The sequence below is a fragment of the Thunnus thynnus genome, chromosome 7, assembly GCF_963924715.1.
Source record: "Thunnus thynnus chromosome 7, fThuThy2.1, whole genome shotgun sequence".
NCBI lineage: Eukaryota > Metazoa > Chordata > Actinopteri > Scombriformes > Scombridae > Thunnus > Thunnus thynnus.
The window spans coordinates 1,574,298-1,594,548 of NC_089523.1; the positions used below are offsets into that span (position 1 = coordinate 1,574,298).

Below are 20,251 nucleotides of genomic sequence, written 5' to 3' on the forward strand. Positions count from 1 at the left end.
ATCAGTGTGGCAAAGCTATTTGCAAGGCTAGTGCAGGCATCTTGTTTACATCAAAGCCAGACTCTTAGTCAATGGGAGACTAAGAGAGAAGCTCTGTTTATAGGCTGTGGATGGGACCTGGCACTGCCATGTGGCACAGGGCAGCCGCCAGCGACAATGAACCCCCAGTGAAGCAGGAAGGAAGGGGGGTGAGGTGAGGGAAAGAGCAGCAGGAATCGCAAAACAGATTAAAGGATTGCTACAGCTAGCTTCTCCCTCCAGACCTTCACATTTTTGGCATACCATATATCTCAGTCAGTTCTCAGAGAGTCTAACATACACCAGGCCCCCAGTATGTACGAGAATGTTATAGGAACATACCCCCTAATATAATGTGAAATTTTATGAACCTTGTGAAGCTTTGGTACAAGGTTTTTCTTTGTGTTTCCACTATATTTTCAAACCAGGATGTCTCAAATATATATGCCATAAAAAGGCAACAGTGGGACTATGATGTTGATTTGAATGCTGGAAGCATTCACAGCATATATTATTCTACATTCTTTATTATTATTATTGTTCATCAGACCACTTTTTTGCAACTTAACTCCTTCCACATTATTCATTGTAGAAACTTCATTCAAACATCAAAGAATTCAACTCAATTAGGACATGTGTATTATTTTCTCATTCATACCCTTCATACTTTCTGAAATATTCAACATTTCTGGCAATTTTGCTCCATTCAAATGAATGGACAGAATGTTCAAAATTGACACATTTTGATGAAACTTCATTCAAGCTTTAAACGGGTCACAACACTTGGGACTTTCTCACATTAATTCAACATTTTCATATCATTCATACTTTTTACACAGTTGCAGTTCAAGTTTCATTACATTTTCAATCCTTCTCAGATTTTCTTCTCAGCTTCCACTCCAAGAGGACAATTTATGCATCAAAATGTAGACGAATTTGTCCCCTCTCATCCAATGTTACTTCCACTGAAATGGGACTCATGGTTTTTGAATAAATTGCATGATAGCACAGAGTGTGCCCATATCAGTCCCATATCATGCATCAGTTTCACCAGTGAAGTCTCAGGTTGCTCAAACTGATTTTTTTCCCCTTACCTTAACCTGAACCCAACCTTAGGCCTAACATCAACCAGTAGTCCTCTGCATGCAATGCTTGATCTCATCCAAACCCTATACAAAAGGGTTCAGTATGCTTTAAGCAATTCAGTCCATACGAAGTGTTGTCCAAACATGCTTAAAGGTAAAAGCATTTATACCTTTTTCCAAATGGTACTGGAAGGTGCAGTCATAGAGCGGGACAGGATACAATTAATCACACAAATGGAGATAAATGTTTTCTGAATTGCATGAACTGTGATTTTTTTATTTTTCTGTAGTCTAGTTTCATGTTTTTTTTTCCCTGAACTGTTTGGAAGTGTGTTTTTTCCCTATTTCTGCCACGCCCTATTCTGGTCTGTCCTTTGGTTTCTAATCGCTGAGTCCAGCTCCCTCTGAATGGCTTCCTCTCTCAAAATACTAATTAGGGGCCTGGCCAGACCAAATGTTTGCTATAATTTGTCTAAGAAACATTTTTCTCCTTCTCCTTTTTGACTTTTTGAATGGATATCTGTGGGGCTGGATATTTCTGTGGACCTAGTATCTAGTAGCTGTTAGTGGTCCCCTCACATTGATTGAGCTACTGCAGAATGAAAATCAGCAGAACTCTGGGTCCCAGCTTAGGACCACTGATGTAATTGTAGAATTATATCATGTTTGTGTTTCTATCCCTTGCTAACACACTGCCTATCTTCTCTCTCTCTAGGTGCTGATGACTGTGAAGTAACTATGCATGTTCCCTGGGGGATTTTGGCTCTAATTTCCACCTGGTGACAGGTACTTGGACATTTAATTTCTGTCACCATCTGGCTATTCCAGTCCCTTAAAACCCTTTGATACAGTCAGCCATGCTGGATGCAGCTGAATAACGAGTAGCATTGGGGGGGAAAAACTCCAGTTTTTCTTAACTCCCATCAAAGGACTGCCATGTTTGTCTTAGAATGAGAAACTGAGCAGAGAAGAAGTGAAAATAAAGTAAGACTGAAAGGGCCAAAGTGCTTGTATTGGTGACAGAAAAGAAGAGCCATCCTATCAGTAGGTTGGCAATACCTGAGGCAGCTAGGCCCTGAGGATGACCAGCCTGTTCAGGCGCAGCAGCAGCAATGGAGGTTCCAGAAGCAGCGGAAGTGGTGGTGGGGGTGGCAGTGGACAGGGGCAGCTCAACAACAGCAGGCCCAACAGGCAGGTCCGCCGCCTGGAGTTCAACCAGGCTATGGAGGACTTCAAGACCATGTTCCCCTCTATGGACTATGAAGTAATTGAGTGTGTGCTGCGCTCCAACAACGGAGCTGTGGATGCCACCATCGACCAACTGCTCCAGATGAGCATTGATGGACAGGGCTCAGATGACAGCTCGGACTCAGATGACAGCATCCCACCGGAGGTCAGTGGAAAGGGTCCAAGGTCATCAACACCACCGGGGATTGTAATGCAAACCCAGCCTGATGTGTTTTCAGTACTGAAAATGCAGCAGTGGGTTACCAGTGGGGTTAGACAGATTAAGATTTCAAGATGATTGGGGGGGGGGGGGGTGTTAAAATGAATAATCCTCCACAAGCTTATTTTTGCTCAGAATTAATTCTGTGTTGGCTCATAGTATATAATCACAGGCCCCAACAATCCAGGGTATAAATAAATGTAAAGTAAAACCACAAATGCAGTAGTTGTACAGTAACTTTAATGACTCTTGGCCATGTAAACCAGAAGTTGCTGTGAACTAATGATGAATTTTCAGGTTTTCTGCAGATGACGACAGACTGGTGTTATTTTTAGGTGTTTCAAAGTCTTTTATTCATGAAAATAAATCAGAACCACAGTGGGCCTATATGGGTTATGGAGCCCATTAGGCTATTTCTTGCAACTAAACAAATAGCCTAAAGAAATAGACCAGAGGGCCGCCCACCCCCTTGGCAAATTGCTCCCTGACAAGGATAACTAGCTGGTCTGCTGACTCCATTCAGTCACAGGACATTCACACAGGGATTCATGACCTGCTAGAGGTGCTGCTGACCAGAGCACTTATTGACTTTATCCCAACCTGAACATGAAACCATAATATATTGCCCACTGGCCTCACTGCATCTCCCATCCCAAACACACACAGAGAAAGCTCAGGCTCCATAGTGAGGACATCATTTTTCTTTACAGCAGGAATGTGTCTGAATTTTATAAATAGTCAAATGCTTGGCAGTGGAAATTGACTTATTTAGAATAGGAGAGGATGCTTAGTGTAAAAAATTCAATGACACAAAGGATCGTACTCCTGAATGGAGTGCTGCAGAACTGTAACATTCAGGCTTGTACCAAAATAAATCAGATCACAGGGAGGTCTAAATTTAGCATATTATATTTGACGATGGCCTAAACCTCAGATAAATTACTCTAATTGGAATCAAAGTGGAATTCTTGCAATATTACAAGTGCATGAGGGTGAGGCAGGTTTAAGACTTTTAATGAAACAACGCTTGTGTAATGCTGTCTGTTTGTTTCTAGATTCTAGAGCGGACACTCGAACCTGATAGTTCAGATGAGGAACCGCCTCCAGTCTACTCTCCGCCAACATATGATATGCACATTTATGACAGGAAATACCCAGAAGCCCCACCAACACCCCCACCAAGGTAAGGAAGAAGGACTGGACTCTTGCATGCAAGAAGCTGAAGCTTTGATAATGTAATTATCAGATTAAGAGCTACTTTTTGAAATATTTCTTTTACTATAAATTTTGCCATTTTGATTCAACAGAATCTGTGTGCCTTTGATTATTAAATGGACAGAGGGTTTGTAGTTGAAAAAAGGTAATCTGGCCCTCCTACCAGTGCCTCGAGGTGTAATGTTTGATAGAGTTGCATCTGGTTAAGGCCATTACCAATACTCCTGACTATCTTTGGTATTTTTGACACTTTCTACCCTAAACCATTACTTGGTTCATAGATTGGCTACAAAAGAGTGTAGACAATACAGGACAGTCAAAAAATGGGGGCCAGATTACCTATCAGCCCATTTTATTCATATGATACTTTTGTTCCTGAAAGGAGCCCATTTACCTTCAAGGTCTTATCAGGCATTGGTTCACTCATTAGATCCTTTTTAGTCTAAATGAAATATGGGACACAAATGGACATTTCCTCTTTCTGGCCCTCCCGTTTGTATTTGTAAGTGGGCAATTTAAAGGATATTAATAATTCAAAGTAGTTTCAAGCAGCTGAGATGATAATGGACTTAATACAGTTGATAATTGTGTCCTGTTACTCCACCTGCTGTCATAGATTTGAAGCCCAGCCACCTCCGGGTCACCAGCAGGTCAGAAGCTACCGGAACTGGAACCCTCCTTTGCTTGGAAATCTCCCAGATGATTTTCTGCGGATCCTCCCACAGCAGTTAGATAGTATTAAGGTAAAATCATGAATTGGTAATACCCACAGTTGTTGCTACATTAAAGTCTGTGTGAAGTTTGTCACGCCACAGAAAAATGTGTAATTAACCATCCAGCCAAATTTGAATGATTAAAAAAAAAAAAAGGCCAAGTATATAAAATTACGTTTCAAAATAGTGGAAAAATAAGTATTCTCTGCTCTGAAATACTAAAATCCCTCATCCAGTTAAAAGATACAGTTAAAAGCAACCAAGATCTGAAAAGTTTATCATAAAAATGTGGCTTAAAAAAGAAAAAAAGTCAATTTGTCGTGGTTGTCCGCCAGTTTCTGGAATAAGACTGATAAAACAGGAGAATAAAAATTACAAAGCAGAGCAAGATTTGAATCAAAAGAATAAAAGGCAGTAGCAAGCAGAAAAGTCTTCAGCCTTGATTGAGAGGAACTGCTTGAAACTCGAGCAGACCTCGAGTTTTCTGGGAGTTTGTTCCAGATATGTGCAGCATAAAAACTGAGCCTGCTTCTCCAGAAATATGCTAGAGTTTTGCAGTCCATCATAGTGAACATTAAGTCTGCTTTAATATTTATCAGAGTTGCATTACTGTAATGCAGTGTAAGTGCACACTGAACTGCATCACCTGTACTGCATTAAACTGCATTAATGTACCTCTGACAAATAAATGCAGAGAAGATGTTCACAATTGCACAACTCAAGAAGGTTTAGCAACACCACGTATAGCATGTGGAGTGGACATACTGTTCACATCAAACATGGGTTGGAAATATATGAAATATATTTCCAGACACCAAGTCGTTCTAGTTCATGGGAACTACAGGGACTCCAATATTTAGACTTACACACACAAAAGAATCAAGACAACTTTTCTCAGATATATGGTAATATATATTTAAATCTAAATTAAATTTAATATTTAAATAGATAATGAACAGAGAGAGACACTACAAAATGTAATGAACAGTCAAATAGGGATATTGACAAGGATAACCATTTGTAATAACAAAGATGAAATTAATGATGATGTGTAGGTTGGTTTCTTTAGTCAAACATTCTAAAAAAGATTATTAATAATCAAAGGTGGGAGAGCAAGAAAGTGATCAAAGACTGAACCAACTTAGAATCCAGTTTCACAAACATAAGAGAAAGACAACTCAAAACTCCGCTCCGGGTTTTCACTGCAAATCCCCCCACAAAACAAAACAAACCAAAGACGCTAGCAAAGCAACACAGTACATAAAATAAAGCCAGCAGAAACGTCAGATAGGTCGGACCACTGTGTTTAACTATATGTCTTCAAATGTTACAGTGATGGCTGAAAATGACAACAGGAAAAAAAAACAAGTTTGCCAAGTTCACATATCCGCAACTCAAATCAACCACCAGTCGTCTACCCAGAAATGACTGTTGTTGTTAACGCAACATCATAGTCTGTAGTTCTAATGAATGGTGGAGCAATATTTTTAGTGATGAGGCTTTTTTCATTTGAGCACGGCTAGGTGTGCTGTCATGCTGATTTGAGCACGTTCTAAATGTCTGGGGGGCAGGCAGAAGCAGGCCGTATGCACTACACAGAAAAAATGCAATCCAATGTATGACTTAAGTGGTAGGAAAAACACATTCAAATTTCTAAGACGGAGTAGTGTGGTTTGCAGAATGGTTAGCTGTCTTTTAAAATATTCATGTCTTGTAGTAAACATGCAAAGTCACTCATAAGTTCGATACCAATCTCATATCTGTGTTTTACGGCTGGAGCTGAGAGGCCTAACTTAGCATAATGACTGGAAGCAGGGAGAAACAGCTAGCCTGGCTCTCACCAAAGTCCAAAAATACTCTTTAGCTCACTAATTAACATGTTGTATCTCCTTTGTTTACTCCATACACAAACAGAAATGTAGAATCCATCACCCAGCACTTCTGTCTGCAGTGCAGTGTTAGTGCAGGTCTCTGTAGAGACGGTATGATACCAGAACTGCTTCTCACACTATAACGACAAGACTCTGAGTTGTAACAGCTCCCAGGTGTGTTCGCCAAGAAGTAGTTCCAGCTGAAACTTCAAACTGTGGTTTTTACATATCTCTTTGTGTACAAATTAAATCAACAGTATACTGTACAATGTGTTATTTAGTGAGCTTTAGAGGTTTTGGTAGGCATATTTGTAAACTTTGTACAGAACCAGACTACCTTTTCCCCCTGTTTCTAGTCTTTATGCTAAGCTAGGCTAATCACCTCCTGCCTCCAGCTCAAGTTTTAACACAGATATGAGATTTAAAGCAAATTTTCAAGTGCAAATAGATTATTAGCATAGACTCTAAAAATATGGACTTAGTCACTGTGACATCACCCATTGGTTTGTGAACTGCTGTTTTGAAACCTTGAGTTTATCAATTTAACCATTGCCATCGTGGATTTGACCGTTGCCGTTGTGGATTTGACCGTTGCTATCGTGGATTTGACCGTTGCCATGTTTGATTTTTAGAGCCAGAAGTAACCATATTTGGACGAGAGGGTGGAGTTGACCATAGCTCTAGCTGCTAGCTTGGTTAGCACGGTGCATTTACAATCTATGGTTAACAGTGATAACGCTAATGCTAATTTCCACTAGCACAAAACAGGCCTAAAACCATTAAAACAAAATGTACTCACCAGACTTTTTTTTTTAAGCAACCAAAATGTTACAATTAACTTTCATGACTGAAAACACACTGTGAAATAGCAGCAGCTATGCCTATACTCTGTGAATTCATGGGTTACACCATGGTTATATTACGTAATCAACGTTGTTGCCATGGTACCGACTTGTCAATCACAAGGTAGCCACACCCTAAAGCATACCCTGCTTTATCGTCCATTTCACTCTAAATGGGACCATAATTTACAAAATGAACATCATGATGCATTGAAGAAGACTTGATACTCGCGATTGAGACCATAAACTCATTAGGAAAGTGTTTACTGAGGTAATAATCAAGTGAGAAGTAGGGTCATTTTCTCATAGACCTTTATACAATTGGACCTCTTTTTGCAGCCAGTGGAGTCACCCCCTGCTGGCCATTATTTTCAAATGGGGAACTACCCACTTGATCATTAATAGCTTTTCTAGTAGAAGGTAGTAGTGCTGAGGACCTTTTAGTTTAGAATATACTGAATAAGCTCTACAGATGATCTCTAATCAAACTATATAAATTGATGTCATAACTAATAACTTCTCCTGTCTTTACCTCAACAGAGCTCTCAGAGCAGTCTGTCACAGCCTTCATCGTCATCCTCTTCCTCAGTCTCTTCAATAAGCCACTGGACAGCCCAGTCAGGTTCACAGTCTGGAGCTGCGGGGACCACTGGAGGTCCAGGTCTGACGACAGCAGCTACAGAGCAAGACAAAAAACTGAAGCAGTATCTTGAAGATGAACGCATTGCTCTGTTCCTACAAAACGAGGAGTTCATGAGAGAACTGCAGCGAAACCGGGAGTTCCTCATCGCCTTAGAGAGAGGTAAGACTTTCTATACATTTTATTAATTACACACAGAGAAATTCTGCTCATAAGTCCGTGTCAACAGCTGCACTGTTTTGGTGGTATAGTATTATACTTAGGATTTGGTTACTGAAAAATAGTGCATAGAATAATGTAAATTACATTATTAATTATGTAAAAACATTGACACTTGAGGTATATACTTTGCATTTAGCATTGAGATTCTGACAAGCCCTTTAAAGGCTGTTGTCATCGAAAGCCTTTGTTTTTGTGCTATTATTGCCATAATATGCCTTGATACAAGTCTCTTTGGAATTACTTTTGTCTTAGTAATGAAACTTAAATGTATGATCGCAAACCACACAGCAATACCAGCAACCCAAAGCTAGTAACACTTGAAAATGAAGTTGTTAAAATAAGAAAAACAAAAAAAGGGGATTTTGAATTCAAACAGATGATTACAGATCAAATGCTTAATCCTATGTTTGAACATTAGTTCGTATTTTGAATAAAAACTCCCAGCACCACCTGTTTTTAAGGACATGCAAATTAATTGTTGTGTGCCACTCTCTGGTGTGACTAGGCACATATTCTGTCTGGAAAAACTGGAAAGCCACCTAGGAGCTCTGATGCAAACTTTGGACATAACCAGGTTAGCTTTCTACCCATGGTGATTATGATTGGTATCAATTTTCTCATCTCAAGAACATAAAGCAAATAAGCATATTTCCCAAAATGTTGAACTATTAGTTTAAAGTTTGATTCTCTATACAAATCCAATTTCTTTACCTTTCACATTCTAGCTATGTCACATTTCGTACTGTTACTGTTTCTGGATTGCTGTTGCTGCCGTTTGCTTTGTTATCTACATGTCTTTGCTTTTCTTTACTTGGACAGAATTAATTTCATATGTCTCCATTTGTCATAGTCTTACATCCCTCAGCTTATGATCAAGGCATTTGCTTTCATGCTTTCAGTAGGTAGATTTGAGAGTGGTCCAGGCACAACTTGACCTCTAAAAGTTTTTGAGGTGTTTACAAAGAGAGGTTGTCCGAAGTCTGCGAGTAATCACATTTTTCATAGTTTTATTCAATAGTTTCATAACATTCATATTTATATTTCTGATATTAAGAATTTCAGATTTGTGGGATTGAAATGCAACTTTGACTCTCAGAAAGACAGTGTCTAATGTTTAGCTCAGAATTCAGACTTTGACACTTCCAAGTTTAAGCTCAGGACATTTTGTATTTGTCCCCAATATCCATCTTTATAGTCTCTGAAAAGTTGAACAAGATGAACAAAAAAATATTTGGCCAGTAACAGCCAGACAGTTTTACATGGGTACATGTTTGTGTCATCTGGAAATACTGCCTTTAAGTGCTCAAGCTTTGCTGGGACAAAATGTTATCATCTGACACTGGCGAAGATTAATTGACATGGAGGTGTAGAAGCTCATCACATCTTGATTCTTCACATCAGTGGTCATAACATCTGCTCTCTGTTTTTAGATCGCTTGAAGTATGAATCAAAGAAATCAAAGTCCAATCATTCATCTAGCATGGAGAATTCCACAGGTAGATATCACTCATCAAGCTTCCTCTGCCAAGCTATTTGCTACTGTCTCTGTGCACACTGGATTCTACTGAATATTGGTCTGTGTTTGTCTATGCACTCACTGTGATATTTGTTGGTTGTGTCAAGGATTTGTTCTACAGACATCATACTATAAATTCTTGTGCATCTACAGTTGATGTGTGTGATTTGAGCATGTACATACAGTATGTGTACAGTGTGGTAGTGTCACTGTGTGTGTGTGCAGGAGAACAGTACTCTGCAGCTTCAATGGAGGCTGCCTCAGATGATGCCCTGTTCAGAGACAAACTCAAACACATGGGAAAATGTAAGTCTCTGGATTTACACTTTTAGTATTTCACAAATAACTGCATTGGTCTTTAAGATCATGTCACCAAATTAGTTAATGACACTTAATGTTTTCCCGTTTTCAGCAACAAGAAAGAAGCTGTTTGAAATTGCCAGAACGTTCTCAGAAAAGACAAAGAGGAGAAAGTCAAAAAGGAGGATGCTCCTGAAGCACCAATCGTATCCTTTGCTTTATCTTGCTCACATTATCTGGCTAACATTCCATTTTGTTGTAAAATTAATGTTTCAAAGTAGTAAAATAGCCACACCATATTTACTTACTTACCACGTTCATATGCCGTTTAAGAAGTGGAAATTTAATTCTTTAATTCAGAAAATAAAAGCATTTTACTTTGACTCCAAGTCATACAGCATTAACAGTTGACTTGAGTGGAGACACCCCAGACATAACGTGATATTATTTTGTCTTAGTGCTGTTTCTTTATTTACTGCTTGTATATCAAGTGAAAGTCATATGGAAGAAAGCAAAATCCTCCCTCCTAAGGATGCATTTACACCCTCAAAGTCTTGAAACATCTACATAAAGCACTGCCATACCCTATTAATACCACTACCGTTGAGGTTTCTGCTGCATACATCACCAGCCATGGATCAACTTCGTCAAACTCTGATTTGTTTGTCTACATCCATGAATCATGATACTGATCTGGTTTGCAAAGTTACAGTTTTGGTTTTCTTAATGAAAACCTTCCAGACTGGGCACAGCCAACTCTACAGCCAATCTCCTTGATGATGTAGAAGGAAACCCCTGTGGTAAGAAATTCATGTCACCCACACAATGTAAAACATTGAGGTTTTGTTAATATGGTATAGAGGATGGTAAACTCATAAACATGTACAAATCTGAGTTGAGGATAAAATCAGCTTGAAGCAAGTCACTGGCCTGTATGGCTTCAAAGGTTTAAGTCTGTTGAACCTCTGACCACACTCTTGATCACAGCAGGGTGTGATCAAGAGTGTGAGGTGTGTTTTACTCGTAACAACAAAAATACAACACACCTCATTCATTCAAGTGAATGAGGAAGCATGTTGTTTTGATACAGCGCTGTTGTCCATCTGGATGTAGGGTTAGGCTGGCCATTAATGTGCAAGATTTGAGATTTAAGGAACCTTGTTGGGTTGGTCAAACAGATTCTGAAGCTCCCTCCCTCCACACCTTTCTGACACTGGAATTAAGGGGTAGTGTCAGACATTTTCTGTAACTTTCCGCTTAATGCAGTGATTGGCCAGCTGCATGGAGGTCAGAAAGTAAGCATGGTTTGAAGTTTTTTCTCAAGTTGTCTTTTTAAATGTTTTACATAATTGTGAGTCTGTGTGTCTTTCAAGAGAGACAGGCTCAAAATATACGCCGTTATCTCCATATTAAATGACACCTCGCCCTTCTCTATAAATGGTCAGCTTAGGACTAGCTATAAACACTTTTACCTTCCAACGTAGTCAGACAAGTCAAATGCACTTGAAAATATCTTAGTGTCATGGCGTACCTGCTCTTCTATTAACAAAATGCATCTAGATAAAGGCATTACCACAAAACACTACCATGTAATGATTTTTTTATTGAATCCTTAATTTAAACAGCTAGTCTAAATGAGATCATGATCTCTTTTTCAAGAGGGACCTGTGCACAAGAATAAACATATAGTTAGCATGGACAGACGCACAGAAAATTCTCACACACACACACACACGTTAGACATTAGTTTCACATTAAGAAAAGCAATCACAGAGTGCCCTGGTAGCCGAATGGTTACAGCACATACCTCATAACCAGAAGAGAAAAGCAATTACAAATGGAATTGCAAATATTTGAGTATAGTCTTTTAAAATCTTCAAGTTAAATGAGAGATTTTAATTTTAAAGTTTTTTGCAGGTTAATCCATCTGTACGGAACTCAGTGTGAACATGAGGTACAGCTAATGTTAAAATATCCTGTGACCTGACATTATGAATACTATATTGACATGTGACCAGAGAGCAGAGGTAATGACGTAGTTCTTGCAGTAGAGCCTTATAGATCAATAACTCACAATGCTGCTGCCTTCTGTTGGTTAAGGAGCACCGTCCCTCCTTTACATATAATAAAAATGAAGTGATGAACGGGCACTTGCACCTCGTGCACGTTGGAGGGAGCGTCATTGCTACTGGAGCTCGGTTTACACAGCTCTGAATTGTCATTATTATTGGACACTGTGTGAATGGGTTAAATATTTCCTGTCTGTAGTACGTGATGCTTGAGACGACATATTGGAAATTGTGTATATATTTGATGAACTATGTGTTAGGCTTCACTTCCTGTGGCTCGTTGGCACTACTACATAAGTGAAATAATAATGCACCAATACATTTTCCAGAAGGCAACTGACATGGATATACATTTTGGACATTGCATGCAGGATATAAATATCACTTCCTGTGTCCACTATGGACACCATGGACTGTGGTGCTAAAAAACACCCAGTAATTATGTCATGTTGCTGTATATCATGTGTAGACCACACCATGTACATTTCATGTAAATCAGGTGATGTTGTCACATAAGGCTGACTTATTGTCAGCCTTATGTGATTGTTTACACAGTAAATTCAAAACGGCTGACTTCCTGTTGGACTTAATGTATGGCTCCAAGAGGCTTTTTTTAAAGTCTGGAGGTATTACATCTGCCTAGCAAATTTCATTAATATATGTCAAATTTAAAGGTGGGGGTTTTGACGTTGAAATTTTCTGGGGGGTGCCTTCAAGCCAGTTTGCCACACCCAAGCCCAAGACTCATCATTTGTCAGGTTTTGCTTCTTCTGATAGATGTGCAAAGTGTGAGTTTTCAAGCACCTCTTCCACTTAAAAATGCTAAAAGTAATTAGGGGGGGGCTATAGAGTGGATGTGCTATACCCAAGCCCAATTGTGATATCAAATTGAAATATTTACTATTTTGAACATATATGCAAAATTTCATGAGTTTTGTCAGCACTGTTGATAATGAAAATTGCTGTCAATCTGTCATTCCCTCTCAGGGTTTAGGTTTATCCTCTATCTACTGATATTCATGATTATATGGAGATGCATATATAAGTATGTTGATATATTTTTGTATCTGCATCCAGAGGAAGATGGTCAACCTGGAAGAGCAGTCACTCAGGAAGAGAATGAACAACGCAATGAGCCAGTATCATGGTAAGCTTTTCTTCTGTCATTCTACGTTGTGCTTCAAATGTCACTTTAGAAAGATCACAATGCAATTGGTGCACACAAATCAGCCTGACTGCAGGTTTTTCTGACAATATGCAAACACCATGTCCACCACTTTGGTCACAGGTAAATCTGATTACATACAACAAACTTCAAACATGTATAAAATCATAAGAACACCTGATCTAAGCATTCAAGTCCAAGTCATTCAAGTCATGTCACACACACAGAAATCCTAGACAGTAACTGAAGCCAAGTCAACCACTTACAGTGATGCATTAGGTGATGCAAAGCAGCAGGGATATTTGCAGTGTTTTGATTATCATTTCTGTCTGTTAACTCTGATGTTACATTATGATTATAAACACAGTTTAGTTACATAAGTAACTGCTGAGATCTTGGAATACAATGACATCAATACCACAAAATCCGACAGGGAAACAAACACATCATGATCAGACAGGTTGTAAACAAACAACCAGATTAGTCAGATTTATTTGGAAGAGAAACCAAGGTTATAACCCAAACTCTCTGTTGTAAACTTCCATCACAGTTTATGTGTGTCTTCACCCTGTTGGATCTATTTTAGAGATTTTGCCACATTTACATGCCACATTTTGCCACACACAGAGATCTTAGCAATTACTTTGGTGGGTACAGTGTTACTACTGGTACTAGTCCAGATGAAATGAGGCTGACAATGGTGGAGCCTGCCACACTTTGTTCTAATGCTTTTTGAGCCACTACTGGGTGTAAGGTTGAGATTTTTTTTTTTATAGTTTTACATAGGAAATTAATATCTCAATATTTTCCTCTGGCCTCTAGGTGGTGCAGTTTCATAACAACTTGAATGTATTTGAAACGTTTGAATGTAGTCAAGCTTATATTCTTCTTCTACTGAAGTATGTGCCCTGTACTTGACTGTGTGTTTGTCTAAGTTGAGAGCGTTTACCTGTACTCACCACTTTTTTCCTTCTCCTCTGCCTTCATCCTCTCAACAAAGCTAAAAATAAATATGTCCTTATTTTCCAGTGTATCAAAGACTTGATTGTTGTGCTTTCTGTTTTTCTGTCAGCTGACATATTTCACATTCAGAAGCTTCTAAATAAAGTGCAGACAGTATTTTCATTCATGGTTTTATTTCGGGACCTGCCACCCTGTGGAAACTCTAATGACCAGACTACTACTTTGCATTTCAGATCCTCCCATGCTGCACCATTTCAGGGTTACCATGGTGACGGCAGCATGACCCATGGGTGGTGCTTGCAGCTCTTCTTGTCCCCACTTGCTCAACGCACCCTAACACAAACCAGCCAATGTGAGGCTCAGCAGTGAGTTGAGACCCCCCTCCTTCCCAGGGAGAGGAACTGGACTGTTCCCAGCATTGGGCTAACTGTCTATAAATGCATTATCTCTGTATTATAACACTTTGTTGATATATAATTTTAAATGTAAAGGAAAATGCATTAGTCCTTACCAGTATTTCTTAATTGCTTCCTTGAGACCTCCACTGAGAGGAACACTAGCTGTAGTGATGAACTTGCCATATGAACCTTTGTTACTTTTCCAGTCCTGTACAGTAGCAAACTGTATGTTTCTGATTAGGGTCCCTCAGGCTGGGCATTTCAAATCCAAAGTGTGCACATGCCCCTTTATATACACTAAACCATGTAGAGCTTTTTTACCATGTTTTCTTAATCAGATTGTAATATTTTGCAGTTTCTGAATGTCAGGGGTTATGTAACTGAAATACTTATGTGTCAGAATATTGTGGCCATTAAAGTTGGGGATCCCCCACATGTCAACACTTCTCCATATTATAACCATTATAACCAGTCCATCACAGTTAGTGGACTGTGTTTGTACAAAGCATGCCTGGAGCGGTTTAATCCAATGCTGCAGAGTTTGGACCAGTTTATTAGTTTGGTTTGTTTGGCAAGATAAAAACAATATCATTTAATCCATTGTAGCTCTACTAGCAGCACAACTGCACAGGTAAACGGCGTGATTAGCCACAGAAAATCAAGCCAAGATGACACACAGATATCTAGATAACTTTAAAGCTAGGGTTAACTCACAGTGTAGTTGATACAAAGTGATGTCAGCTCCTCTGAATGGCCACACTCAAAATCTCTCCCAATGAAAGTGACATTGTTCTGCAATTCAGCAAGCGTTTTATATGAAGCATATTGATGGATCCCTTGAGAGAAGGAAGGTCAGTTTTCTTTTCTACATAATCACATGGCTGCATTGTACTTGCAGACTTGTAGACAGATCAAATCAATCAATTGCCTCTCTACACAATAATGTTACTTTGTTTTAAATAAAAATGTTAAAAATGTAGATTACCCATCTACAGCATGTTGATTTTCATAATATAGTGAAATGACTAAAAAACAGCTGCTGCAGAAGGTAGGAAAAACATTGCAAAAATCTAAAAACAAGGGAGACTCACCATTGCAAGGACAGAGAGTTTGATTCTCGGTGGCAGCACCTCTGGTTTTTGGTTGTACAGTCCAACAAACACAATTCGCCGTGTTCATATGGTGAGAAGCCAGTGAGGGCTCTAAGCCATGTCACTGCACAAGTGACTCCTGCTGGTTGTTTAGGGCACTTGCAGTGAGGGGAGCGGAAGTGAGCCTCTGCCTGTCACTGGCAGGTTAGAAGAAGCAGGTGGAGACACCATGTGTCACAGAGGTAGCACATGTCTGTCTGCAGCCCTCCCCAGGATAGCAGTACTGTTAGCAGTGACAAGGTGCATAGTGGGGCACTCCATATTAGGTAAAATAGTGGGGCACTCCATATTAGGTAAAACTGTCTGAGCAAAATCCACAATACAAGTTGGAAGTATTACAGTATGCTGGGGAATCATTTAGTTTTACTGAAAAGAAGAAACATGAATGACATTCTGATTCAAAATAAAAGTATTGCATCATAAATTTGGTACACTTAAGAATAAATGTTGACAAATGAGCGTCTGCAAGATGTCAACTTCTGCCTACCCATAAGCCCTTGCGCTTTTAAGTTAATTTTCCATAGTTGGTTGGTTCTGCATTTTTGGAGAATTACTGAAATATTTTTGTTCACAAAAACATTGTTCTCACCTTGCCTAATGAACCAAACTGAGTCTGAAACCACTGCTCTAAACCTGCTTGCTGTGAGCTTCATTCACTGCTCCATTAATGCAAAACTTTGCTAATATTCTGCAAGGTTTCTAGAACTCTTGCTGTCAGAAGACATTTTTGCAAGATATTCTGGAAATAAGGTATATCATTCACACTACTTTGCCATATCTCAGATTGTCCTTCTAGTCTTTGAACAAATCACATCTTTGTTGAGGTCATCTCCTTTGAGTGATGGGGAACACATTTCTAACATGTATGTTCTTACTGTGAACAATGGCAGCGTGATTTGACGTGAGAGAACTGATGGCTTCCACATGATGATGGATATGTCTCTTAGGGCTGGGGAGAGTGCATCTGAAATGTGATTGGATGATCATCCTGTGAAGACTCATTCTGATAGGATGCTGTTAAACTAGATTTGAAGTTGGTTAAAATTAAAACAAAAAATGCCTGTGAGGTTCTCATCTACCCTTTGGTACATTTGAGTACGCAACCCTCCTCACAATACTCCTCTTTTCATTTGTGTGTGTAGACGTGAAACTAGCATGGATTAAAGAAGTAGTAAAAGTTTGATGTAACCTGCGTGAACATCACGTGCAAGGAGAGGAACAGAAAAAATATGTTGTTGATAAAAGTGATGCAAAGGTTCCGAGAAAATTGCCTGATTTTAAGTTTGAAACTAAATGGATAAATTAACTTTTCCTCCCCCTGTGCATAAAATCTTTTTTGTATTATTTAAACAATTCAAATTAAGCTTTCTGAAAATTTCTCATAATAAGTTGCATAATAGCCTTTAAATCTTACACATATACATGTCTACTTCCACAAAGATTTGACATTCTCTTACTTAATGTAAGATAAAAGTAGTTTTGTCAAAAGAAACAATGTCAGTGTGTCTTTTCCATGTCATTGCCAAGAGTCCTCACATTAGATGTGTAGTTTCATGCAAAAACATGTGAAGAGACCATACTTTCATAGTAAGTTTGTGCAAGAATGTTTTGTTTCTATGATGATTGTTTTTTTTTTTTTGAGTTGCAGTTACGATTTTAGCAAATAATACATGTTAAGGCAAATCACACTCAAACTAAATTCAAAAGTCTGTGCTGAGTTGACTCTCTCGCTATGAACAACAGTAAGATGAATATTGAGGAGGCACTTGATTTGGACTGGAATGTTTGGGACTCTGTCTTGACTTAATCTTGAACCTGCTCAGACTTGGACTCTAGCCCTGTTTGAGATAAGCGCTCCATGACAGTGAACATCATGTCCTGTTTGTTGTTGTCAACTTAACATTATTGTTGCCTGGTTACGCAACAGAGAGTGCAGAATGATTCAAAAAGTGTGCATTGTAGAAGTACACATGATTCACTGTGATGTATTACCAAAATCAAGAAAGCTTCAAGGTGATTTTCAAAAACTGAATGGAAACCACTGACTGCCTGGAAAGTAGGAAAAGATATTCAACTATCCGGAACACTACAACAAGCTTTGGAAAATATCCACAGTTTTAACTGGGTTAAGCCATGCAGCAACACTGATCTGATCATTTAAGGCTACTAGTCATGTAGATGAGCTGAAAGGTCAGCTGTAGGTTCGGGTATTGATGTAGAGTAGAGCAGTGTTTTCTTAATGAACAAATGCCTAAAATGATCTTATCATTAGAAGTAGGTGAAAAGTTTACTCATGTTGAGTCTGTGCCTTTTCACATTTCTCATTTAGAATATTTACTGCTGCTGACTTTAAAGTCCAGTTTTCATCAGCTTGTGTGACCATGGAACTTGTAAAGGAAAATCTGCCAGGTGATATTCATATCGTAGTGGCATGAACCATTGCATGAATGACCTTTATTGGCTCTCTCTTGCACAACAGGCTTTTAAAACAAAGCTATTTTATGTGTGCACAAAACAAAAAGCCATTTAAAATGAATTTACTGATTCTAAATGGAAGGCAAAACTACTTTGTTCTAAAGAACTGATGTGAGATTCAGACCAGAGCAAGTCAACGTGAGGCACAGGAGGCCTGAACGGATGGCTGGGTGGCTTTTCTTTTTTGTCCATGACTGTCAATTTTGATTCCAGATTCACAATATCACCATGTGCTTGCATATCCTCAGTCCAAAATACTTTGGTAAAGGGTTTTGGACCCTGAAATTCATCTTTCAGGGTCTTTGATACCCAGTTTTTTGTCTTTTGAAAGGTAATGAGCTGGCTTCCAGAGTTGTTTAGAGCAGTTTTTGTTTTGGTGTTTTGCTGTGATCTAAAAGTAAGTTGATGTTTGATCCTTCTTCTAGGAAACTTATTGATGTGTTCTCCTCTCAGGGAAACCAACCTCAATTATTCTCTTCCATCTTGATCTTTTTTTTTTTTTTTTTTTTTTTTGACACACCACACAAACACAAATCTTCCATACAGGATACACGGGATTAATTCCCTAAGGTTAAAGCAATATTAATACTACTAAGTACCATTCCAAGCTGTCAGTCATAATACACACTAGAATTACACATTGTATTAAATGTAATCTAAAGGAACAGCCCAACATTATTGGATATAAACCGATATCACGCTTCTCATCTGATTCAGGTGAACAAACCTATTTCTTAAAGTGTTGGACTGTTCTTTTAAAGACAATGTACTCCATCGTACCACATTTCCTCTCATCAATCTCTGCACTCCATAGATACTAAACACTTAGTCTTCCAAAACACAGACTGTGTGGTCAGAAATATAGACATGGTGTTGCCTAGAAGGAATATTTATCTGTACTTCGTCTCATACATTTCCCACATTTGATGCACCACTAAAGAGAAAATCCACCTGAGACACAAACAGATATTGGTAATGTATTTAGTATTCCAGGTTTTATACTGTTCTTTGGGTGTGAAGTTCTTATTTTGTAGAGCTGATCAACATGATGTCACATAAATTACGGTGTGCAGTCCCACAATATGTTGCATAAATGTTCTTGAATAATATGTTGAGTAAACTTCCACTCACTTTTGGTTGTCAGAAAGCACTCTGGGAAATGATGGAAATGACTAACAGAAGTAGGGCTAAATGTATGGAGTCTAAAGTGTGCCACTAGAATAATTACAGACCTTTACCCTGTTTAATTATAATCAGTTAATAAATTGATCAATTTGAATTTAATTGAAATGATGGATTAATAAACTGAAAGTTAAAAAAAATTAAATCATAAACCAATTAATAATTCTATTTTCTGTTTCTGCTGCACTTTCACCTCTGGGGGGGCAGAGAGCTGTGTTAGATGTATGCAATACCTGAAATGCAGTCTTTAAATGTCAAAGCAGGAAATGAATTGTGAGGTTCAATATGGCCATCACAGAACATATGTAAATGGAATTTAAAAAAAAGTAAATTTAAAATAATTTTTTAAAGTAATTTTTTGATTCAATTCAAATTTTAAATTCAGTTGTTAAATAGTAATTTTTAATGATATAATAAGGAGATAAAATTATTAATTGGGGAATTAAATATTTTTGATTGTTTTTAAAACTTTTTGTTTCACAATGCAATGTTTTAAAATGCAGATTAAATGTATCAATTCAAAATAGGATTTTAAAATGAATTATTTTGAGACTGTATCATTATTCAACACTGTAAAAGCATCAAATTATTCTGTTGGCACACTTCTGACTCCATATAATGAAGGTTGAGGGGAAATTGCATAAAAAATTATCACAAACTTATTCCTGGAATGTATTGAATAGTATGAGATGATATATGGATGGATTTTCTCCTTTTTGCTTCCCCACATTGTGATGAGCTGGAATGAAGTATGCTGGTCAGCAACAAGGATTGAATTTCTGCTGAAGAGCCCTGAGCAGTTGAATCATCTGAACTGCAGTTGAGAGAAACACTAAGGCGATGTTGTACAGTAGAGTAGTGGTGTGTGTGTGTGTGTGTGTGTGTGTCATGAATGTACATGAACTGAGGTGAGCCATTTAGCAGCTTTGAATTGTTTACAGTGCACATGGGATCATGATCATCTGTAAGAATCTATGCC

At 38.4% G+C, this 20,251-nt stretch overlaps 1 protein-coding gene across 1 annotated transcript in view; it reads left to right on the forward strand.

The window, feature by feature from the left end:
- The window catches only part of cuedc1b (CUE domain containing 1b), a 33,240-nt gene extending 14,638 nt beyond the window's left edge, over nt 1-18,602 (forward strand). The window contains exons 2-11 of the mRNA XM_067593782.1: nt 1,819-2,496; nt 3,606-3,733; nt 4,382-4,508; nt 7,732-7,993; nt 9,484-9,549; nt 9,795-9,875; nt 9,982-10,075; nt 10,611-10,669; nt 13,016-13,085; nt 14,300-18,602. Coding sequence (XP_067449883.1) covers nt 2,185-2,496; nt 3,606-3,733; nt 4,382-4,508; nt 7,732-7,993; nt 9,484-9,549; nt 9,795-9,875; nt 9,982-10,075; nt 10,611-10,669; nt 13,016-13,085; nt 14,300 — 1,200 coding nt within the window. The 5' untranslated portion in view covers nt 1,819-2,184 and the 3' untranslated portion in view covers nt 14,301-18,602. The remainder of the gene's footprint in view (nt 1-1,818; nt 2,497-3,605; nt 3,734-4,381; nt 4,509-7,731; nt 7,994-9,483; nt 9,550-9,794; nt 9,876-9,981; nt 10,076-10,610; nt 10,670-13,015; nt 13,086-14,299) is intronic.
- The last annotated feature ends 1,649 nt before the right edge of the window (nt 18,603-20,251 follow it).